Source organism: Scyliorhinus torazame, chromosome 7 (assembly GCF_047496885.1).
Source record: "Scyliorhinus torazame isolate Kashiwa2021f chromosome 7, sScyTor2.1, whole genome shotgun sequence".
Taxonomy (NCBI): domain Eukaryota; kingdom Metazoa; phylum Chordata; class Chondrichthyes; order Carcharhiniformes; family Scyliorhinidae; genus Scyliorhinus; species Scyliorhinus torazame.
In genome coordinates this window covers 26,446,208-26,472,236 of record NC_092713.1, presented here as the reverse complement: position 1 = coordinate 26,472,236, position 26,029 = coordinate 26,446,208, and the positions used below count along the sequence as shown (strand labels likewise).

The following is a 26,029-nucleotide window of genomic DNA, read 5'->3' as shown; positions in this document are numbered from 1 at the left end:
ACCCAGGAGGAGGAGGCAGGTAGTGCAGGAATAGTCCAGGGTTGTGACACTCTCAAAATTGATAGTCAACACGGAATACAGGTGAGGACGATGACATCTCAAAGAGTGCTACTCTAATCCTGGCACATGGTGTAGAAACAAGGTGTAGTAGAAATGCAGTAATAATTCAGGATTCTCTAGCCTGGTTTTGAGGGTGGTGGGGGTGGGAGATGAGGGGTGAGATGAGATGGTCAGACAGGCAGCTTGGTGTTGCTGATGTCAACCTGAGACCTGTATGGTATGTTGCCTCCTTACGGTTTGGTGCCAGAGAAAAAGTAATCACTAAGGGTGCAGACAAGTGACAAAGCATGGTCCATGCCAGAACTAACGACAAAGAGAGGAAGATGGTTGATGTCTGCCAGTCAAATTCTAAGAAGCTAGGCAGGAAATTAAAAAGCAGGGCCTCAAAACTTTGTAATCATAGATTATCATTGAATTTACAGTGCAGAAGGAGGCCATTCGGCCCAGCGAGTCTGCACCGGCTCTTGGAAAGGGCATCCTACACAAGGTCAACACCTCCACCCTATCCCTACAACCCAGTAACCCCACCCAACACTAAGGGCAATTTATCACGGTCAATCCACCTAACCTGCACATCTTTGGACTGTGGGAGGAAACCGGAGCACCCGGAGGAAACCCACGTACACACGGAGAGGATGTGCAGACTCCGCACAGACAATGACCCAAGCCGGAATCGAACCTGGGATCCTGGAGCTGTGAAGCAATTGTGCTATCCACAATGCTACCGTGCTGCCCAAAATTGAATTCAAATTTCACCATCTGGCTGTGGTGGGATTTGAACCCTGGGCCTCTGAATTGATAATACCAGCACCATACCATTATGCCCATGTCTCTCCCACATAATCCCGGGGTTACTTCCAGAACCACATGCGACTGAGCACAAATGGCATGGCGCAAGAGGGAGGGCTTAGTTGCCTGGGCACTGGAACAGAAGAGACCTGTTCAAGATGGGACTGGTTACGCAGGAACAGAGCTGGAACTATATCATTAAAAAATACAAAGTCAGGTTGGGAATGCATGATGTGATTACCAAGGTTGGTGAGTTACAAATACAAATAGCCACATGGGAATATGATGCAAGAGCAAAAGCCTTAAGATGGGACAAAAAAAAGAGGAACAGTTAATGCTTAATATTCTTGGGCACAATGTATTCAAGAAGACGCAAAAAAAGGTGAGGTAGCTGTTTTGATGAAGGAAAACATTCTGTTATAAGGAGACGATGTCCTCAAGGGATCTAAACAGAATCTATCTGGGGGTTGGAGTCAGGAAACAACAATAATAATAATTGCTTATTGTCACAAGTAGGCTTCAATGAAGTTACTGTGAAAAGCCCCTAGTCGCCACATTCCAGCACCTGTTCGGGGAGGCTGGTACGGGAATTGAACCTGCGCTGCTGCTTTGTTCTGCATTACAAGCCAGCTATTTAGCCCACTGTGCTAAACCAGCCCCAATAATGGAACAATTATGCTTTTTGGTGTTTCTTTCTCTAAATATATGGGCTGCTAAATGAGAGGAGTTAGAGGAGATGTACAAAGAAATTTCTGAAATGTGCAAGAATCACAGTAGTAACAATGGAACATTTTATATATTATATAATTACCCCAACATTGAATTGTGGGCTTGGGCTGCTCCACAATGGGAAACCCCATTGACCAGCTGGCGAAACGGAGCATCCCGCCGGCGTGCTGAACCAGAAATCTGGCGCGGCGGGGTGGAGAATTATCTCTGCAGCGCATTATCTCTGTTTCTCTCTCCACAGATGCTGCTAGACCTGCTGCGTTTTTCCAGCACTTTGTTTTTATTTCGAATAGGGCAGAGATTGCATTAAAGGGCATAAGAAAAGGAAGACATTTCTGAAATGTATTCAGGAGAATCTTTTCAATCGGTATGTTTATGGCCCAAAGGGGGCGGCACGTGGCACAATGGTTAGCTTTGCTGCCTCAGGGCGCTGAGGACTTGGGTTTGAATCCCGGCCCTGGGTCACTGTCCGTGTAGAGGTTGCACATTCTCCCCGTGTCTGGGTGGGTTTCACCCCCACAACCCAAAGACGTGCAGGTTAGGTGGAATGGCCACACTAAATTGCCCCTTAATTGGAAAAAAAATAATTGGGTACTCTAAATTTTTATTTTTTTTAAAATAAAAAATGTTTCTGGCCCAGTAAGAAAGAAGGCATTGTGGATCGAATCCTGGGGAGCGAGGTGAGTTAAGTGGAAAATCTCACATTCAAGGAACAAATTAGGAATAAAGCTCAGGGTATCATAAGATTTTGACTGATATGGGAAAGGGTAAGAAATAATCTAGAATAAAAATATTTAACCAGGTGAAGACTAATTTCAACAAACTGTGGTGGTAGAATATGCCCTGGATAAATTAGAGCCAAAGGATTGGTGAGCAAAAATGTAACAGATGAATAGGCAACTTCAGAGGGATCATTCAAGTGGAGTCTAGGTACATTTCCACAAGAGGGAAAAGGTAAGGCATCCAAAACAAGAGGCCCCTAGATGATAAAGGAGTGGGAATGTTGGAAGAAGCATTCATTAGAAAGGAGGTACATGGCAGATGTCAGCATGATAATATGGAGAAGGAAATAAAGAGAGACAATGCAAGATTGCCACCTAATATAAAAGAGAGTCTATATATATATATATATATATAAAAAACAGTAAAAGGATTGTCAGACGAGCAGGGGGTGTAATTAGGGACCAAACTGAAGAGCTACGGCAGAAGACATGGTCGCGTAACTAAAGTTAGTACTTGTTTCTTTGTTTACCACAAAGAACATTTTGCCAAAGCCACAGTCCACAAGGAGGTTGCCAGGAGACTGGCAGAGATAAAGATAGACAAAGGAAATAATACAGCCTGTATGCATCCTATGTACCCGAGGGAATTACGGGTAAAAATTGCAGCTACTGGCCTTAATCTATACAGGAGGATTGCAAAGAGTTAGAGCCTTGTACAAAAAAAGGGAGGGCTAAATCAGCAAATTATGGACCAGTTTAACACTGGTGGTGGGAAACTTTTAGAAAAGCCACTTAGACACACATGGACTAATAAAAGTCAAGCAGCATGGATTTGTAAAGAGGAAATCATCTTTGGCTAATCCAAGTTTTTGATGAGGTTAATAGTTGAGGGAGGGTGAAGGCAGTGCAGTTGTTATATATGGGGACTTACAAAAGAACAGCTGACAAAATCGAAACCCGTGGAATAAAAGGATTGGGAGCAGCACAGGTACAAAATTGACCCCAGGATAGGAAATAGTTGTGCTGAATGGCTGCTTTTCAGAGAGGTCAATATATAGTGGTGTATCGAAATGGTCAGTATTAGGACCAGTACTGTTTTTGACAAATGTTCTAATTTGGTCCTAAAAGTACAGTATACAATCTCAATTTCCAAATGACAGGAACCTTGGAAGCACAATAAATAGTGAGGTATATAGTAATAGAATGCAAAAGGACAGATAGGCTGGTGGGAATGCATGGATACATGGCAGATTAAATCCAGTTAAAGTGACAGAAAAGCATGAGGGGTTCCATTTGGGTAGGAAAACTGAGTGATATCGCATGCCAACTCATACAAGAACAGTGAGAAATGGGGCAGGTCATGCACAAATCTCTGTTAAGTTAACAAAAACAATTTAAAAAGCACATGGGGTCCTGGGCTTTATAAATAGAGAAGAAAAGACAGAAACAGAATCTAAATAGATAGCCAGAGGACACAAATTGAAGGTGATAAGCAAAAGTAACACGAGGAAAAACTTGGAAGTAACAAGTGAACATAAGAATTAGGAGCAGAAGTAGGCAACTCAGCCCTTCAAGTCTGCTCCGCCATTCAATCTTTTCTTGATCTCAAATCCACCTCCCACCTGTTCCCCATATCCCTTTAACCAGTTTTTTAAAAAATCAAAAATATATCCATCTCTTTCTTGAAACCATTTAATGACTCAGACTCCACAGCATTATGTGGCAGCGGGTTCCACAAATTCACCACCCTGTACAAGAAGTAGTTCCTCCTCCTCTCAGTTCCAAGTCTACCACCTCTCAACCTATATCTGTGACCTCTCATTCTGGATTGCCCTACAAGGGGAAACATTTGTTGTAAGTATACATCTCGATCAGATCCCCTCTCATCCTTCTAAACTCCAGTGAGTATAAACCCAAGCCGTTTAATCTCTCCTCATACGTCAAGCCTTTCATCCCCGGAATCAATCTGATGAACCTCTTCTGAACTGCCTCCAATGCCACCGCATCCTTCCTCAAATAAGGAGACCAAAACTGGACACAATACTCCAAATGTGGTCTCACCGCACCAACACCCTGTACAATTGCAACAACACTTCTCTTTTATACGCCAGTCCTTTTGAAATAAACACTGACATTCCATTTGCTTTTTAATTACATTCTGTACCTGCTTACATCCTTTGGGATTCATGAACAAAGACACCCAGATCCCTCTTCCCATATGCATTTTGAACGTGCTTTCCATTGAGATAATAGTTTGCCTATTTTTTCAGCCAAAATGGATAACCTCACACTTACCTACATAAAACTCCATCTGCCAAATTTTGGCCCAATCTCCTATCCTATCTATGTCGGTTTGTAAAATCTTTATCCCCTCTTCACTGCCTGCTTTCCCACCTATTTTAGTATCATCCACAAATCTTGCTACGTTAAGACTCTGTCCCTGCTTGCAGATCATCTATATAGATTGTAAGTGGGTAGGAACTGGAATGCATTGCCTGAGTGGTTAGCACTATTGCTTCACAGCACCAGGGTCCTAAGTTTGATTCCTGGCTTGAGTCACTCTCTGTGCGGAGTCACACGTTCTCCCCGTGTCTACTTGGGTTTCCTCCGGGTGTTCCGGTTTCCTCCCACAAGTCCAGAAAGGCGTGCTTGTTAGGTGAAGTGGACATTCTGAATTCTCCCTCCGTCTACCCGAACAGGCGCCGGAGTGTGGTGACTAGGGATTTTCACAGTAACTTCATTGCAGTGTTAATGTACCCTTCTTGTGAGAATAATAAAGATTATTATTATTGATTCAAGGAAATTGGATAATTATCTGGAGAAGAAATTCAGGGGGAAAAAAAGCAGGAATAAGTGAACTGCTCTATGAAAGAGCGAGTGCGCACATGATGGGTCCATCGTCTCCATAAAAAAAATCTTGTAAAATTAGTGGTGGATTCAATGATTGTGGGCAGAAAGTGGCTGTTAATGGTTTGACATTTGCTCGAGTTCCCAGTCATGACCGGATTGGTAAGAGTTTTTAATTCATGGGTTTAACTGTAGGTGTTGGGGGAAACTGATTGCAAGTTTGTGGATATTATCTAGATAGTTTCTAGTGTTAGGACTGTAGAGATGCACAACTACCAGAAGCAGATTTATTTGCATTGCTGATACAGGCCAATGTTTGGCAATGTTTTAACTCCCAAAATTCAGTGCCATGCAAGTGGGCAGATCAAGTTCGAAACATACGTACACGTGAAAAGGAAAGAATGAAAGTCAGTGAAGAAAGAGAAAGATCTGAGTATTTTAGTGCATTAATTTCTAAATATCCATGACTAATGCCAGGAAAGTATAGTTGCACAGGTTTCGAAGGGCAGTCACAGGACATTTCACGAAAAAGCAATGTATTCCATTTTGTTCTTGTTCAAGACCTTGGTTAGTCACACCAGCGTGCCTAGCCCTCACCCACTCATACGGTTAACTTTGCAGTGCAGGGCCTCAACTACAATATGTAATTTTAAATCCTTAGTTGTCAAAAGAGCCTCAAAAAGCTGGGTCTCTGTAACTTTAGCAAAGCAATGGATGCCTTGATCCAGCTTGATTAAAATAATATGGGTGTGGCACGGTGGCTAGCACTGCTGCCTCACGGCGCCGAGGATCCTGGCCCTGGGACACTGTGCGCGAGGGGTTTTCACATTCGCCGCATGTTTGCCTGGGTCTCACCCTCTCAACCCAAAGATGTGCAGGGTAGTGGATTGGCCATGCCTAATTGCCCCTTAAATTGGGGGAAAAGGAATTGGGTACTCTAAATTATATAAAGAAAACATTAGATTGTCTACAGAGAGAAATTCTTTCAATGGTATAGGTCAAGAACAACTAGGGTGCCATGTTTCCAGTTCCGTTAAGGGTGGAGTTTGGTTGGATGGTAGACACATCTTCCCCCAAGAGTACAGTGGAACAGGTTGTTGGCTCACTATATTCCTTCAAGCATGAGATGGACCTATTTTTGACTGGGACAGTGGACACCTAATACAAGAGGTAGGTATCCTTGAATATAAATCACAGCTTTTTGACCTCCAGGATTTTGATCCCCCTGGAGTCTCAAAAAGGAACCTTGTTTTTCTAATTGGCTTTACTTTTAAAAACTCTTCCGGTGCATGGGAGAATGTATATATTTTAGACGCATCAAGGCTGACTAGAACAGAATGGATGGACTAGTCAGGTTTTTCCTTTTGATATGCTGACATTTTTCCACCATGCCTGTTACAACCTTTTAACCGCTCTAATTAGTCCTACATGGTATTCTATGCAACTATAACTATGATGCATGATCCCACCTCACTCTTCTCCACCCCTATGCAATGTTTGACACCATCTTCATCCATGTCTCTTCTCTGTTGGCCAGCTGAGTGGGATAGCTCTTGCCTCATTCAAATTTTATCGATCCAGTTATCGCCTGAGAATCTCCCGCAATGACTTCTCTTTCTGCTCTGGTACTGCCCGTGTTCTGCAACTATGTTCTATGCTGCCTTCAGCCACATCATCTGAAAACAGATCAGGTCCCCTTCTCCTGTCTCTGTCCAATATTTAGTATTGGAAGAGGAGAAATTTCCTCCAATGACATACAAGGGAGACAAAGGTCATTTTTTTCTGATCCAAGCACAAACTCTGTTCCCTACTCACCAATTCCACCCCACTTCTTAGCCATGGTTCCCAAGCTGAACCAGACTGTTTGCAACCAGTGTCCCATTTAACCAAGCTGAACTTCCTACCCTGTCCATCAAAAAGACTGCCTAGTTCACATCTGTAATATCACGTCGGCACCTTGGCCTCTGACAAAACAGTCATCTATGTTTTTAGAACATATAGAACATACAGTGCAGAAGGAGGCCATTTGGCCCATCGAGTCTGCACCGACCCACATTAAGCCCTCACTGCCACCCAATCCCCACAACCCAATAACCCCTCCTAACTTTTTTGGACACGAAAGGCAATTTAGCATGGCCAATCCACCTAACCTGCACATCTTTGGACTGTGGGAGGAAACCGGAGCACCCGGAGGAAACCCACGCAAAAACGGGGAGAACGTGCAGACTTCGCACAGACAATGACCCAGTGGGGAATCGAACCTGTGACCCTGGCGCCGTGAAGCCACAGTGCTATCCACTTGTGCTACCGTGCTGCCCGAATATCTTCAGATTCAACTATTCCAATGCACTCCTGACCAGCTTCCCAACTTTCACCCTCCATACACCTGAGCTCATCCAAAACTCCAAACTCGCAACAAGTCTTGTTCATCCTTTATTATCCCTGTGCTCACTGACCTATTTGACACAGGGCCCACAAACGCACGGTGGGCAGCACGGTAGCATGGTAGCACAGTTAGGAGGAGTTATTGGGTTACGGGGATAGGGTGGAAGTGAGGGCTTAAGTGGGTCGGTGCAGGCTCGATGGGTCGAATGGCCTCCTCCTGTATGTTCTATATTCTAAATTTGGAGTTCTCATCCTTGTGAGAAATGTTACAGGAAATTATGAAAATGCAATCAGCAATTGCTGATTAAGGTCTTTGTTTCTTGGTGAGGTTTTTCTAGAGGGAAACTAATTATTGCCTCTCTTGTGAACTATCATGACAATGAGCAGCAGGACCAGAAGGGAAAAAAAACAAATTAGAAAATAAATAACACACGTACCCTAGAGGCAAACTTCTCAAAAACAGTAGATAAGCTCAAATTTAGTGCTCAATTACTCTCCAAAACAACACCTAACTTTTATAATTTGCAGCAAGGTGGTAAACAGAAATGTTGCACTGTATATTTTTTGCATCCAGTACAAGAAACACAGACATTACTTTTGTGACGAACAGGGAAACATAAAACTGACAACTAAGGACTGAGCAAAGTTATCCAGTTGTGACATGTATACGTTTTTGACAGTCTAATTTTCTTACAGCTAGCAGAAAAAATTGGGATCAATGCATCTGCATTCAAAGTTACCACAGGGTCAAGAGCCTGATGATCAAGCAATGATCATCCATCACTTTTCTTAATCTCAATACCAAAAACAGCAATCACATTTGCATTCTATCCAAAGGCATATGACAATTCAAGTCAAACTACTTAATAATAATAATCGCTTATTGTCACAAGCAGGCTTCAATGAAGTTACTGTGAAAAGCCCCTAGTCGCCACATTCCGGCCCCTAGTCGCCACATTTCGGCGCCTGTTCGGGGAGGCCGGTATGGGAATTGAACCCACGTTGCTGCCTTGTTCTGCATTACAAGCCAGCTGTTTAGCCCACTGAGCTAAACCAGCCACTTGTGCTAAACCAGCCGCAGCCCCTTAATCAAGCTGGAATCAAGTTATTTGATAAGACAATGTTAAGCAGCCTAAAAAAAGTTGTCAATTTAAAATGTAATCAAAAAGTAATTCCTGCAAAATACTGTCTTTGTTGTGAAAACCACTGACGTCCCTCATTAATCACCAGTAGTGCAACAGCACTAGGCAAATCTGTCTAACAGCAAAAACCACTGAAGCAACAAACACTCCATACAAACTTATACCAATGACTGATATGAAGGGGTCAAAAAAACACCATAAAAGGCGTTTTGGGGGAATATTTAAAAAAAGTATGCACTAGTATTTATAAACAGGCAAAGAAAAAAGTTTGACCATAGCCAACAACTAAAAAAAAAGAAAAGCTAACTATATGGAAAGTGGAAATAAATCAAGGCATTTGTAGACATTGCAATGTGGCTTGGGTCGTTATGATAATATTTGCACCTAGCTGAAAATGTTAACATGCATGGCCCAGTGATGTAGAATACTGATAAAACTGCATCAGAATGTCCTTTCTCACAGTTCAATTTTAATTTTGTTTGATTATGTGCTTTTGCAACCCCCCCCCCGTTTTTTGGGGGATGGTGGTGGGGAGAAAGAGGAGTAAAAGAAGAGAACACTCCCTGGCAAACTGTTAAATAGCCTCATTAGTTGAAACCTGGAGTATCACTCCTGGTTGCTCTCCCAACCGGGAAATGTAATGTGTAACGTATAAAAATGGCAATGCTGGATCATAAACTTATCTATGCAACATAATCTGGTGCCACATATCCTCTTTCTGCACTAGCCTTCAATGGGATTTACTGCTGAAAGTAGTGGCCAACAGCATCTGACCAGTTAGATCTGGAAAGTTGGTTAAGAGCGAGCATACTTAATAGCATGTCAGAGCAGGCATTTATTTGTCTTTTGACCAACTGTTTTGAATAAAACGCAACTGTAACATTTAAAGCTCCGTTATGAATGGGCAGTTGATGATTAACGCGTGGGTTTCCCAGTTACACTTGGAAAGAGAAAAAGGGCAAGTAAGAGTTATTTTGTTCTGACAACGGCCCACTCATTTTTGTGTGGGTCTTGCCAGCTCTGCTCTTAACTGCCACCTGATAAAGGAACTTCACTAGCTGGGAGTGCGAGTGGGGTAAGCTGGAGTGAAAGGCTGGCAAAGTGGCCCACTTCCAAAAGTTGCACTGCAAATGCACTACAAGTTGTTCAGCTTGTACTGCAGCTGCTGTTCAAATTAATTCTTACTTTTCACATTCCTTCTTATGCGGATCAGTGTGCATTCTTAGTCCACTAAACGTATAAAAATAAGAATAGTATTAAAGACATTATCGGCACTGTACATCATTTACCTGCCAGCTCAGGATCCTTCACGACAATATGTGCATTCAACTCTTGCAGCTCTTGGTGAAGTTCATCGAGCTTTTTGTTTGATTTTTTCAACATATTTTCCACGTAAGCTAGATTTTTCTTATCAGTTGTGACCTTCTTGAGGTTCTCTGCTCCTTCCTTGATTTTAAGTTCCTTCCGTATCTCTCGCTTGATTGAATCCTTGATTTCGTCTAGCCTCTGTTGCACCATGGTGTCCGACAGATCCAAATTCTGGCCCAAACCCAAACATTCAGAGACTGGATGACTTCGGCCATCACCCTATAAAAGTAACAAGGAGCTTTAAAGCAAGCATTTTAACTTTGTCCTCTGCAAAAATTAGATCATTTTTAAACTTGGAAAAATTTTACTAAAACTTGAACAAATAAACCACTTGGCAAGTATTAACGGTACATTGGGCGACACAATAGCACAGTTGCTTCACAGCACCACAGTCCCAGGTTCGATTCCCAGCTTGGGTCACTGTCTGTGCGGAGTCTGCACGTTTTCCCCGTGTCTGCGTGGGTTTCCTCCGGGTACTCCGGTTTCCTCCCACAGTCCAAAGATGTGCATGTTAGGTGGATTGATCATGCTAAATTGCCTTCAGTGTCCAAAGGGTTGGGTGGGGTTACAGGGTTACAGAGATGGGGTGAAGGTGTGGGCTTGGGTAGGCTGCTCTTTCCAAGGGCCGGTGCAGACTCGATGGGCCGAATGGCCTCCTTCTGCACTGTAAAAATTCTATGAGCACTGTAAAAATTCTATTTATTAAACATGGGTGAGCAGCACGGTAGCACAATGGCTAGCACTATGGTTTCACAGCACAAGAATCACAGGTTTATATCCCTGCTTGGGTCACTGTCTGTGCGGAGTCTGCATGTTCTCCCTGCGTCTGCCTGGGTTTCCTCCGGGTGCTCTGGTTTCCTCCCACAAGTCCCAAAAGACAAATTTGATAATTTGGACATTCTGAATTCTCCCTGCGTGTACCCAAACGGTGCCGGAATGTGACGTACAGTGTAAAATGCCATTCAAATTGTGCAGTCAAATTATGTCACAAACACTTATCTAACAACATACACCAGAAATGATTCAAATGATCACTTGCCAGTGCAAAAAGTACAAAACTGCTTTTTCTGATAAGATTAACTTAATCGATCAAAGAAAAATTGTTTGTACACTATGGCAAAAGTCCAATTAAATGCTGCATTTTAATTACAAACATCCTAAAACATTAGTATACTGCTATGCAGCTTCAGCCTTTCTTAACCCAACAATAAATGACTGATGCAGAGCCAGTATTTGTGGACAAACTTGATAATCTGATTATGTAAACAGAAAATGCTGGGAACACTCTGCTGGTCAGGCAGCATCTGTGGAGAGAACAATTGACATTTCAGGTCTCTGACCTGTTAGAATTTCAACCCTATTCTTTGGAACACAGCAATACCCAAACTTAAATTTGGATTTAGGAAGTGATGCTGCACATTGGCTTAAGCGCTTTACTACAGCTTAGGAACAGAAAACATTCCTGCATAGTCGGCTTTCACTTGCACAAGAGTGGCTCCTGTATTAGTTACGTTGTGTCAAAGCTGAAGCAGTTTAGAAATCTGTCTTTTGACATGCAATGCGAGCACCACAAAAATGTGGAAACCCAGAAGTGGAAACCCTTTTCTTTTTAATCAGGCTGGCCCTGAATGGTACATGCAGAAGTATTGTTGTTCCAACTACACCCAAAATGGAAAGCATTGCAACAGGTGATGACAGGAGCTATTAACTACAGATTGTAACTGCTGTGTAGAAGAGTGCCAATGTAATTTTGTTATTAAATTCTGTTCAGCTATTACTAGTTAGTACTCAACTTTGTTAGGCAAGGGCTTCAAAGAAATTGAAACAAAGATGGATAAATGGAGCTAATGTACAAATTAAGGCTTGAAGGCTGAAATTGCCAACTCCAGCTCCTGTTTCACTGCACACATAGCAGAACCTTTGGGCATGTACTCCAAATATTACTGAAATATACTAATTTTGTAATGAGGAACGGGAAACATTCCAAATTTTGGTCCAGGAGTTCACAAAGAAAATTCTGCTAAAAGGAGAAAGTTGTAACAAAGGAGCAAAACAGTTTCTGCTGGGTTAGTTTTATGATTAGGAGTACCCTTCCAATACCTTATAATCTACTCTATCTGTAAACCCAGAAATTGAGCAGTGATACACTATTCGACTTGAGGAAATTGCAATCCAGAATCAACTGAAATCCAAACAATCCTTAGTAAACCTGGCTGCTTGTATGCTTATTGGTGTGGAACATGACCAATTATAGCATCCCAATGGGTGCCCAGCCTGAATTAGTTAATTCAGCAGGTGGATAATCAAATGAGACTCTTGCTGCCTTTTCCTATGCTTTCATATGAACGCCACCATCCAGCCCAGTGTCTCAGTGTTGTCACACTGATTGACTGACACACAGTCTTGGATGAAACCATTTTCTCCAGCTGGTAAGACGCTTGCCATGACTTTCACCCCCTGCCAGGCCATGGTTACAGTTGTATTCAGCCAGGCATAATGGCACCTTACCGACATTTGAGCTGGATTTTCAATCCCATCTCATCTATCACCGACACAGTGTTTCAACCTCCATTCCATTGCCAGTGCCAACCCTCCCTCATTCCACCTGCTGCTGAAACTTTCAGCTCCTTGCTGTTCCTGTGAATCACTTTGGGGATTTATTACATTAAAGGCACTATAAATACAATCTTTGATGTTGCTGCTCCAATATTCCTCTCGCTGTCCTACCATACTCCCTCCTCCACAAATCTCATTTAGAACTCTGCTGCCCGTATCCTAACCTACAAAAAGTCCCACTCGGCCATTACCTCATGCTTGCTGACCGACACAGGTTGTCCAACATCAACTTCAAATTCTCAACCTCTTAACTTTGGTGCCTCCATCTCTAACCTTTTCCAGCCACTCACCTGACGAAGGAGCTACGCTCCAAAAGCTCGTAATTCCAAATAAAGCTGCTGTTGGATTTAACCTGGTGCAAGACTTCTTACTGCTTTCCAGCCCAAACAACACAGAACTTTGGTCTTTAGTGCAAACCCATTTCCTTTACTCCCATCCCCAACTTTGCTCCTTCAAAACCCTTGTATAAATCAACTTTCCTGATAACTGGCAATATTCAACTGATTATGCTTGAAGTTCCTGGTTATATTTTTATACATTAGAAGTGCTACATAGATCCAAGCACTTCTTTGATTTGCCTTTTCTCTTGATCCACTAGGGTGGTAATTCCAAAGTATCGTACACAAACTGCCACTATTTTATTCATGAAGCTTGACAATGAACGATGACAGACTAATTTTGGAAATCAAAGTTAGACCCATTTTTCTTTCTTGGTACTTACCAAATGTGCAAGGGACAATTTACAACAATCAGCAGCAATCTTAAACAATTTTCCTTTTGTTAATCCAATTACAAGATCAACAAGCTCTTCAGTGCATTTTAGCTCAATCATTCAAAACAGAGAAACAGAGTCCACACATTCTTCACCTCTAAATAGACTTCTAACTAAAGCATGCACTTAAAATAGGCACAAGAAAATGTTAGTTTCCATTCTGACCAATTACCACACCATCATCCGGTCGAAATCATCAGTATAGTAATGACTGCACTGTCAATGACACCTTCACATGGCACTTATTCAGCAAAAACCTGCTCATCAACACTCCGTTTGGGTCCCACCAAAGTCACGGGACGCCAGAGCTCATTACAGACTTGCTCCAAATACAAACAAAAGAGCAGAGTCCCAGAGGTGAGGCGAGTGTGACTGCCTTTGACATCAAGACAGCATTTGCCCCGGTGTGACATCAAGGAGCTGCAGCAAAATTGAGGTTCATGGAAATCAGGAGGATGGGGAGAGAATTTTACAAGGCACAATTCTCGACTGTGAGGGAATAAGACCATAAGACACAGGAGCAGAATTAGGCCACTCGGCCCATCGAGTCTGCTCCACCATTCAATCATGGCTGATATTTTCTCATCCCCATTCTCCTGCCTTTTCCCCATAACCCCTGATCCCCTTATTAATCAAGAACCTATCTATCTCTGTCTTAAAGACATTCAGTGATTTGGCCTCCACAGCTTTCTGCGGCAAAGAGTTCCACAGATTCACCACCCTCTGGCTGAAGAAATTCCTCCTCATCTCTGTTTTAAAGGATTGTCCCTTTAGTCTGAGGTGGTGTCCTCTGGTTTTAGTTTTTCCTACAAGTGGAAACATCCTCTCCACGTCCACTCTATCCAGGCCTCGCCAACTTGCTTGGATGGGTGCAGCTCTAACATTCAAGAAGCTCAACACCATCCAGGACAAAGTAGCCCACTTGATTGGCATCTCATCCATTACCTTCAATGTTCACTCCCTCCATAACTGGTACACAATAGCAGCAGTGTGTGCCATCTGCAAGGCAGCAGTTCGTAAAGGCTCCTTCGGCAGCAACTTCCAAACCCACAACTCTGCATTTAGAAAGATAAGGGCAGCAGGAGCTTGGGAATACAACCGCCTACAAGTCCCCCTCCAAACCACACCGAGTTATATTGTCATCCCTTCACTGTCGGTGGATCAAAAGTCTGGAACTCTCTTCTTTGTAAAATTGTGGATGTATCTCTGCCAGAAGGACTAAGCAGCTGCTCACCACCACCTTCGATGAGGATTAGGGATGGGCAACAAACAGGCCTTGCCAGAGATGTACACATCCCAAGAATGAATTTTAAAAATCTCCAACAACTTCTTCTGAAAAATCAGTCCTAAATTTTACCGTCATCAGTTTGAACCCATGTCCTACGAACATGGCTTGCCTGAAGTCACATATCAGGTTTTATTTATATGCACCATTAAACACTTATCTTTCAAATTAAAAGAACCAAGTTTATCTAACTTTGCCTTCTAAAATAATTAAAATCAGGGAGAAAAATAAGTCATGAGAAAGAAAACATTAGAAACAGGACAGGTTAGAGTGTATGGCTCAAAGTGTTTGTTATACAATGCACAGAATACAAGGAACAAATTACATGCACAAGTTTAATCTGGAGTGTTTAACACCTGATCATCATAACTGAGACAGAACTGCAAGAGGGTCAGATCTGGGAGCTAAAAATACCAAGTATATTTGGTCAACAGGAAGACTGGGGGTATAGTAGAGTGGAAATGAGTAATCTACTTATTACACATAAAATTATTCAATAAGAGAGAGGATATAGCAAGGGAGGTAGGCTGTTATATTCTCTAAGCGCCATAAAGAGAAAAAAGTGTGGAGGTGCCACACACTTAAGTTTCTTTGTCAATAAAGATCATAGGACATTCTACCAGCAGGGATGTATTTTCTGATAAACAACACCCACCCCCTTTATTTCTTTAGAACGGCAATTTCTTCACATTTTTACAACAGACCCATTTATGCATTAACTCTACACTTATATACAACTTCATAAAGACGGTCTCTCAGGTGGACGGCTATTCCTTTTGGCTTGTATTCTATGTTCTGGGACCTGGCTACTCAAGACCTTGGGAAGTGTCCTCTCCTCCTTCAGTAGATGATGCTCCCTGGGAAGTTACCCCAGTATCACTACAGGCATTGGAAAGTCCTCAGAAACAGGGTCTGAAACGGTCTGTTGTTTGCTCTCTATTCAGAAGTATCAATGGAAATACTTCAAGACGTTTCAGCAATTTCACTTAGTGAAGCTAGTAGTTCGTCAGTATGATGTCACCAAGTTACCCATCTGTACGGTGTATATATCGGACCTGTTTTTGCTAGGATGACAGCAGGTATCCATTCCCCATTGGTAGAGTAACTCTCTGAGTGAATGCTCACTTGTTAGATTTTTGTTCCCTCCTAGAAATTTGTGCTTGCTGCTGTCATTTGACAATCTCCAAGTAACAGGTGGTGGTTCTCAATTTCCTTTTGAACAGCAGCATTGCTGGTGAAGTCGGTGTTACGGTAAGACATTAGAAATTTGTTCACACTTCTTGTCAATGTACCTCGGTCCTTTGATGATTTGATGAAATGTTTAAGTGACCGAACGGATCGTTCGGCCAATCCATTTGTTACAGGATGGTACAGAGCTGACTTTATGTGCTATATACCATTTCCACTTCAGTAGTTCTCAAACTCCTTAGAAGCAAACTGAGTATCATTGTCACTTACGACCTGCTCTGGTGAACCAAATCTTGCAAACATTTTGTCCAACTTCTCAATAGTTTGCCCTGTTATCGTGGATTTCATAATCGCTACTTCCGGCCATTTAGAGTGTGCATCCACAATCACTAGGAACATGTATCCCTCAACTGGATCAGTGTAGTCTAAGTGTATTCTCTGCCATGGCTGTGTCAGTCATTCCCAGGGATGTAATGGTTACAGTGATAGAGTGTTTCTTAGTTTTGCACAGGCCTGACATTGACCCACTTTCTCTTCGATTTGAGCCTCTAATCCTGGCCACCAAACAAAACTGCATGCCAGTTCCTACATCCTCACACCAGGGTGTCCCTCATGCAGCTGGTCAAGGACTTTATTACACAAGACAGGGGGAATAATCACTGATTCCGCTTAATAAAACTCCATTCTGGACTGTCAACTCAGTCTTGTGACGAAGGGCTTGTCCTGGATTATTCACGTTGGTCATCGTTCCTTTTTGGAACGATCCCCATCACTGGATCAGTTCTGGTGTATCTCTGAAGTTGAGATGAAGTCACAGGTACAACACGAGTGAAAAATCTAGAATGTTGACAAAAGGTTTCTTGCTCGACTTGTACGGTAATCTGGTCAAAGCTTCACCAGTTGCATGTTGGTCTGATCTACGATATTGTACGTTTACAATATTGGATATCGTTAGTGTGCCGATAATATCAAAGACCATATTTGTAACATACCAGCTGCTAAAGGAGGAATACCTGTATATGGCCCAAAGATCGTCAAGATTCGATGATCCTTCAAAAGAGTAAAATGAAGGCCAGGGCGGCACGGTAGCACAGTGGTTTCCACTGTTGCTTCACAGCGCCAGGGTCCCTATTCCCGGCTTGGATAACGGTCTGTGCGGAGTTTGCACGTTCTCCCCGTGGATTTCCTCCGGGTGCTGCGGTTTCCTCCCACAAGTCCCGAAAGACATGCTGTTAGGTGAATTCGACATTCTGAATTCTCCGTGTGTGTGCCCGAACAAGCGCTGGAGTGTGGCGACTAGGGGCTTTTCACAGTAACTTCACTGCAGTATTAATGTAAGCCTAGTTGTGACAATAAAGATTTAAAACATTATTAAAAAGGTAATGGTGAGACTTTCTTACCCCGAAAATGAACATAGAACATACAGTGCAGAAGGCGGAATACCTGGCGGCCCATCGAGTATGCACCGACCCACTTAAGCCCTCACTTCCACCCTATCCCCGTAACCCAATAACCCCTCCTAACCTTTTTGGACACCAAGGGCAATTTATCATGGCCAATCCACCTAACCTGCATGCCTTTGGACTGTGGGAAGAAACCGGAGCACCCGGAGGAAACCCACGCAGACACGGGGAGAACGTGCAGACTCCGCACAGTGACCCAGCGGGGTATCGAAACTGGGACCTTGGCGATGTGAAGCCACAGTGCTATCCACATGTGCTACCGTGCTGCTCAAAACTCTTTAGCTGAACACAATTAGTTTCAGCGCTAGTATAATGTGCGAGATAACTGCACCAGCCCCATTGGGTGAAGCATCACAAGCAAGTTGCAACTTCAGCTTGGGATTCTAGTGAACCAATAGCTCTGACTTCTTTAAGGCACCTTCTACCTTTTTATATGTGCGCTCGCATTCTTCTGACCAGTGCCCATACCTGTAAAGCACAGATGCTTTAATCGTGTTGCTAAATTCAGAACATGTTGCCATAATAATTGATTCATCAGTTGTGTCACATTTTGAGGATGCTTCTATGATTGCTGTCACCTTGTTCGGCTCCTTGCGCAAGCCATCTTTATCGATGAAGTGACAGATAACTTTTGGATGTCTTGAAAAAGTCGCACTTTTCCTTTTTAACTGAGATTATGGTTTTGTAGACATTTCAGTGTAGCTTCCAAGTTCTCCAAGTGTTCTTGTTCATTTTAACTGGTGATGAGAATGTCATCTAGGTAACATTGCATCCCATTTAGCTCACTCAGAATTTGATCCATTGACCAGAAACTGAACTGGACTAGCCATTTAAATACTGTGGCTACAAGAGGGCAGAGGCTCGAAGTCCGGAGGTAAATAACTCCCCGCCTGACTTCCCAACATCTGCCACCATCTACAAGAAACAAGTCAGATATGATGGACTACTCTCCACTTGCCTGGATGAATGCAGCTCCAAAAATACTGAAAAGGCGTAACAACATCCAAGACAAAGCTTGCATGATTGGAACCCTTTCCACAGTCACCCCTTCCACCACCAACGCACATAGCAGCAGTGTGTACCATCCACAAGGTACACTACTGGAACTCACCATGGCTCCTTCGGTAGCACCTCCCAATCCCACGATCACTACTATCTAGAAGGACACGATCACTACTATCTAGAAGGACACGATCACTACTATCTAGAAGGACACGATCACTACTATCTAGAAGGACAAGGGCAGCAGATACCTGGGAACAGCACCACCTAGAAGCTCTCCGCCAATGTATTCACCATTCGGACGTCACCGTTCTTCCATTGTCGCTGGGTCAAAATCCTGGAACTCCCTAATTGTACAGTACACCACATGGACTGCAGCGGTTCAAGGCAATAGCTCACTACCACCTTCTCATGGGCAACAAATGGTGGCCTAGCCAGTGACACCAAGATCCCGAAAAGAAATGAAAAAAACAAGTCTTCAATCAGCAGAAGTGGATAGTGATCTTTGCACAGTACTAGGTTCATAGTTGTTTTACACATTCTCACTGAGCCATCCCGTTTCAGTATAGGAGCCACTGGTGTTGCCCAGTCACTTGCAGCAACTTGTTCAATGACTCCTATTCAGGCTAGCCTTTCTAGTTCTTCTTTGACTTTTGGCCTGATGGCATAATGGTACGGTTCAAGGTTTGAGAGACTTTGGTATACTGTTCGGCTTTAAGCTGAACCCAACTCCTGTCATTGAGCCCAAGGAATCTCCAAACATCTTTGTATACTTCTCCAGAAGTTGTAGATCATTCTGAGAATACACCAATTGATTCACTGCACTCCAGTTGAGTTAGCCTTTACCCAATGATGCCCTACCAAATAAAGCAGGAAAATTTCCAATGATGTGAAGGGGCAACTCTGCAGTTTGTCCATTTATTTCTACTTTTACCATAATGTATCCTTTTAAATGGTACAACCTCTTCTGGGCACTTCCTTTGAATAACATTTTATGGTTATACAGGCAGATGCTTCAACTTCTGATTAAAAATGGTCTCAGCTTTCAAGATATAGCTGCATCCGTATCCACTTCCATTTTGACTTACTTACAGTCAAATTTTGGGAATGCCCAGAAGCGTTGTTGATCGCTCCGCACTGGCAAGACACCTAGCTTCAGCTCCTAAAGTAGTTGGGTACGTTGTCTCCTGAGGGGTCTTGAACTTTGTCTATTAACTTGTAGACACAGCTAGTCTGCTTAGATCTCATTTTTTTCTTGCACATCCTTGGTGTTGATGTTTGCCGAGCCCTACATGCTTTGGCAATATGGCCCCTTCTTGCCACTATTCTTGCACTTATTTTCTCTACTCCCAGCATTCCCCCATTGAGTGTCCACCCAGTGTACATTGATGATATGGTTGTACCCTTGTATATAATGATCTCCATCCTGTGGATCTTTGCTCCAGCCCCTATCTGTGAAGCTTCTTTTGTTGCTAGCTCCATAGACGTGGCTACTTCCAAGCAGCTTTGAGAGTTAAATAGCTTTGTGATCTCTGGACAGCTTCACGACCGAGTCCACATACCAGCCTATCACAAAGAGGGTCATCTAGTATTGCACCAAACTCGCAGTATCTTGCTAATCATCTGTCACTACAATTGTAAAATGCTTCACCTTCCTCCTGACTACAGGGGTGGAACAAAAACTATACTGCAATTAATGACGGACTGGGTGAGAAATGGCCTTCTAGAATTTTCACTAATTCGTTAGTTATCTCCCGGTTTTGCTGGATGAATGAAGTAAGGTTTTACGCCTTACTGAACTGGGAAATGTTGCCCTCTTTCGGCCCTCAGGTGTTTGATTCACTATGAGATAAAGCTGAAATCTCTCTTCATACGAATTCCAAGTCTCAGTCTTCATCAAATGCATCCATGGCGCTTGTTTTTCCCGCCATTCCGGATACCAGCTCCTAGGGTCTATACTTCAACCAACTTCCTTCTTTTTGTTTATTTTTGATGTATGGAACAAGCGCTCCCATTACCCACATTGCGACTGTATTTTGCCTGGCTATGTTTTGACTTTCTCCTTTCCCCACTCCCCCACCCAAGTAGTGGCCTTTACCAAATTGGAAGACTTCTGAATCCCCGTTCTCGCAACCCATTTTGCTTTTCCATGTGCATGGTCCCTAAATCCTAGACTCTACCCACTTCAACTGTAAGCAAGTTTTCCGACTGTTGTTCTGCTTACTCACAGTTGTCTTCCATTTTCTCTTTAAGGCCTTCAACATCGGCAGCTTTCGCTTCGCCCGACGTCCCGAGAATTCATTCTCCACTCTCAACGTCATCGCCATGTTTCTTGTCGACGATTTCTTTTCCAGCACTTTTGTTTTTTTGCCTCAATCCTCATCATCAGTTTTCTCTTTTGTTATATTCTCTGAGTGCCGCAAAAGAGAAATGGTATGGAGGTGCCACACACATGGAGTTGCCATACCAGGCTGTGATGCAGCCCAATAGGATGCTTTCTATGATGCAACTGTAAAAATTGGCAAGAGTCAATGCGGACATGCTGAATTTCCTTAAGTTTCCTGAGAAAGTATCGGCACTGTTGTACTTTCTTGGTTGTACTGTCGACATGGGTGGGCCAGATTGGTGATGTGTACATCCATAAATTTGAAGCTGTCAACCATCTTCACTTAGATAATCATAGAATCCCTGAAGTGCAGAAGTAGTCTGCAGCAGGCCTTGGAAAGTGCACCCTACTTAAGCCCACACTCCACCCTATCCCCGTAACCCCATCTTACGTTTTGGACACTAAGATGCAATGTATCATGGCCAATGTACCTAACCTGCACATCTTTAGACTAATAATGGGATAGAAAGTCACAAATTTGGGTTTGCCACTGACAAAGTAGGTGGCATTGAAAGCCATATGAATGGAATCATATATTGACAAAGATATTAATCGATTAAGTGAATGTTGCAAAGTGTCCATATTCATAGATCAGTACAATGTCATGGCGTAGTACAAAAATAAATTGAAAATACGAAAAGAATTTGGACTTCTATTCACAGAAGTCAAAGAGAGAGTTGAAGTCATCTTTCAAGCCTTGGTTAATTACACTTAGAAAACGGGAGAAGTTTTGGGCACTACACCCGAGATGGGATATTGTATTGACCTTTGGAGTCAAATACATGTTACAACCCCAGTTGATGTTATAATTGGATGGCGAGTCCCAGAATGGAACTGGGGCGATTAAAAAGGAACATTCAAGAGCTCCTTATCAATTATTCAGTAATTTCTGTTGGAAGTGTATACATGTCTAGAATTGTATTTATGTCCAGATGTTAATTTAAGTTCATCCATGGCGTTGTCATTTGGGCATGATAAAAGTACCCAAGTTAGTTAAAACTTCCCAAGAACAGCCAAACTGTTAAGAGGATCAACGCAAAACTAAAGAAACTTCCCACATAGATAAGCTCTGCATTCACTATTTTATTTGATGGGACTTCTATTCTGAAACTACCACATCCATAAAAAAAGTTAGAAATTTTAAAACATCTACAGAAGAGTTGGTAAGAATGGACATGCAAATAATTATACATCTACAAAGATCACTACAACTTGAAAATTTATATGTGTAACATACACTAAAGCCAAGTTTCTTTTCAAAAGATTTATCTGATTTACTTTAAAGAACAGTTCCTGGAGTACATCCAAGAAACTGGTGTTCCAATGTTTCTACAACACTGAGCTAAATTAAAACACAGGTTTTGGGCAGAGGAGCATGGTGCTAATGAAAAACCTCCCACCTTGAATACAAACATCTTCCAGAGGCCCTTTACCCTAATTTACAGGCATTAATCCAAAGGAAACAAGGTTACATTGAGGAGGAACATTCAATTAAATCTTTTTTTAAGGCATATTGGAACACAAGGACATGATTAGTCTATTTGCCCCTTGAACCTGTCCCAATATTCAATTAGATCATGACTGATCTGCATCTTACCTGCATTTACCGACCCCTTAGACCCCTCAATACCCTTACCCCAAAATCTATCATTCAGTCTTGAAATTTGCAATTGTCCTAGCTTGAACAATTGTTTGAGGAAAGAGAGGTCCAGATTTTCCACCAGTGTGTGTGTGAAATGCTGCTGCCTTCATCTGTTACAAACACCTGATCACCTCTCAACAGAGGTTAAGAGGCTGGAACAGGTGAGTTTTAATGCGGTATGTAAAGATAGTTTCTTTCCAGGAGTGATAAGATAAGAAATAGGGCATAGTTATTTTATAAACAAACTTTATTAAAACAAAAAAGAAAAGAAAGCAATATTTAAACCTTTACTTCAGTTCTAACTCCAACAGATTAGATGCAGTCTCTTAAACTTAACACATAATTCCCGATAGGCAACACATCCAACAAACATACAGGTCTCGTTCCATTTGCACAGACAGGCAAAGATAAGACAGCAGAGAATTGCTTTGTGACTAAAAGCAAGTCAAGTTCCTTTAGAACCCTTTTCCAAAGTATGTAAACTGGAGCAGCTTGCTTCATGACCTCTCTGGGTAACTTCCACAGCCTTCTGCTGTAACTATTCAAAAAAGCATTTCTTCCTAGCTCTCTCCAAGCTCCACCCACCCACTCAAATAAAGGCTTACCCCTGAGGTGGCAGACCTGAACCCCTTGAATCTTGGTTGATTGCCTACTCCCATTTATACAAAAGTTGGGGAGGCAGTAGCATAGTGGTATTGTCACTGGACTAGTAAACAAGAGATCCAGACTAATGCTCTGGGGACCCAGGTTCAAATCCCACCACTGCAGATGGTGAAATTTGAATTCAATAAAAATCCGGAATGAAACATCTAACAATGACCATGAAACCATTGTCGACCGTCATTGAAAACACATCTGGTTCACTAATATCCTTTCGGGAAGGAAACCTGCCATCCTTTCCTGGTCTGGCCTACATGTGACTCCAGATCCACAGCAACGTGGTTGAATCTTAACTGCCCCCCCCCCCCCCCAAGGGTAAATAGGGATGGCCAATAAATGCTGGCCCAGCCTGCGATGCCCATGTCCCAAGAACAAATGGAAAAAAGACAGGGCTATGCCATTCATATGCAACTAACCTTCCATTGACTGACAAATAGGTAATCAGACTCTTGTTCGTGAGCTGATGGCTGGTCAAACAAGGTTGTCCCAAATGACAATGGATCTTGAGCAGATCTTCCTGGCTGAACCAGGACATCCTGTGTATTCCAACTAACAAAGTTAAGTCTGAATGGGCCAAGGTAACTCAGGCTGTGGGCGTACCCCTCTGACTCTGCTGCTAGCAGTCTTTTCCTTCTGCCTGCCTCACCCCTAAATTGCCTGTTACATTTTGGAGCCAAGTTCCTAATATCTCCCTACCATGACACATCCCAGCTAAAGTGAGAGAAATCCAATTACTTTGGGAAGGACTGGGCTTCGAAGATCCCCAAGGGTCAAGGAAATCCGGGTGCAAGAACAAATTAGGCTACAATATAACAAGCACATAGAAGTGACATTTAAATGATGAAAATAAGTTCATTTTGAAACATTTAAGTCCAGCCAAAAAAAAGGTCCCTTACTGAACCCCATCATCAAATTCCAAAATCATTCACTATTGTGCTTAAAGTTTGTATGAGACAAGGGACTCTTGCTCAAAATATATGTGCTCAAGTGCCAGTCACGGTGGTGTTTAAAAAGGTTAACCCATTCCAAACTAAATGTATAATGGTGGGTTATTACATTTCCATGCCCACTTGAACTGTACATCAGCCAGCAGTCCAATTATAAATTTTAATCGGCCAAACTTTGGTTGTTGCTGAAAAGATAAATTTGAATTAGTACAGTATTGGGGTGAAGCACTAAAAAGTTAGATGTCTGTTCATTAATGGCAGAAGCAACTTGAGGTAATGAACTAGATTAAATCAGAAAAATCATATGGCACAAAGACACATGATCACAATACAATACAAATAGCAACCCTCCTATTTTATTACAGATGTTAGATATATTGCCGGGGGAGGGGGGGGGGGGGGAAGAGTTCAACAATTGTTTGTGAAAAAGTGATAATGCATATGCTGAAACAATGGAATTATACAATATATACCAAGGGACAACCTTTCAGCCAACTTGTCACCCTGTGTTTACTGAGATCTGCAGTGCTATTTATGCTGAAAATTCGGAGCCAAGTATTGTGCTGGTATTGTTTCCATTTACAAAAACAATAACAAACCACAGTCAACTATATATGACCTGCCTGCTTAAATCAGATAAACATTAGTTCCACAAGAAGACACTATGATCATGGGCCAGAATTTACTGCAAAAAAATTAGGCTAATGATGCCCACTATTTACACACAAATTAGACAGCAAGCGGACAGCAACTCAGTTAAATGTGAAAATTCAGAAGGTGTCGTCTCAGAAGTACCAGTTTAATAATGGGCAATAAAGGCCAGCGATACACATAACCGTTGAACACCCAGTTGGTCTGAGGGAACGGAACACCTCAAATTTTAGACCAATTTAAACGCTGGATTAAAATATATATTTTATTGTTCAGTGGAACCGCCTTTCTCTCTGGTAATAAACTTGCTTTCAATTAGCACTCCATCACATCTCAAAACATTCCAAGGTGCTTCACATTCAGTGAGCTACTTTGAAGGACACACACTATTTTGTGCAAACCAAGATCCCATAAACAGTAACTGGATGAATAACCAGACATTTTCCTTTGTATAAAAAAGACCCCACCACCCAAGTCAGTTTTAATGCTACAGAAGAACGCTTCTCTCCCAAGTGGATAGCGGAAATTGGCAGATAATTGAGAATCCCCAATGGTCAAGCCATAGAAGCAAAAAACAAGATCTGTTTTTTTTTTTAAAAAATCAATCTGAACCTTATCCTTCTTGGGAATATAAATTTGATTCAGGTCACACATGAGAAGATGGGTTGGAAAATAAAGTTTTGCTTTGGCAAGGCTTTGCCATGTCAAATTTTTGGTAATTGTAATATCAGATAATGAAGGTGTCATCTCATTGTTCATCAACATGGAGGATTTTATTTAAACATGTGCTCTGATTGAAGCACCATAATACAACACTGCTTTCTGTGTGTGCTGAATGTCTTTAATTTGGCATACAAACTTCATTAGCGTTTCTCTGCAAATAACGTTTCAGACAACTCATTTGCCACAACATTGAAAAATACTGTACCTGTTGGGTTAGCAATCATGTATAGGAACAAGGGACCATCTTTCAATTGAAAAATTAAACCTAATTCCTTTCTGCTTATTCAGTGGATAGTTAAAAGAAACATACCACAGCATTATTTAAGATGATACTCTCCATTCTCACCCAACACCAACAGAAAAATAGCCAGTCATTAAAACCATAGAATATTACAGTACATGGCCATTCAACCCATTTTGCCAGTACTAATTTTCAAAGAGCTGTCCAATTTAATCCCACAACCTATATTTTTTAATCCCACAACCTAGTTTCCCCCACCCCAAATAACTGTGCACTTTAAGTACATAGCCAACTTACTTCAGAAATTTCCTGTCACCACCAGATTCCAACCACACTTTCAGATAGCACTTTCAGATCTTTTTTTTTTCAAATATTTTTATTAATATTTATAATATTAGTCAGCCAGCAGTC

The 26,029-nt window shown here is 42.1% G+C and overlaps 1 protein-coding gene across 2 annotated transcripts in view; it reads right to left on the bottom strand.

The window, feature by feature from the left end:
- Window positions 1–26,029, bottom strand: part of LOC140426098 (serine/threonine-protein kinase N2-like) — a 158,454-nt gene that overhangs the window by 87,652 nt on the left and 44,773 nt on the right. For both annotated transcript variants that reach the window (XM_072510448.1, XM_072510449.1), the window contains exon 2: window positions 9,964–10,261. In XM_072510448.1, the coding sequence (XP_072366549.1) occupies window positions 9,964–10,261 (298 nt within the window). The remainder of the gene's footprint in view (window positions 1–9,963; window positions 10,262–26,029) is intronic.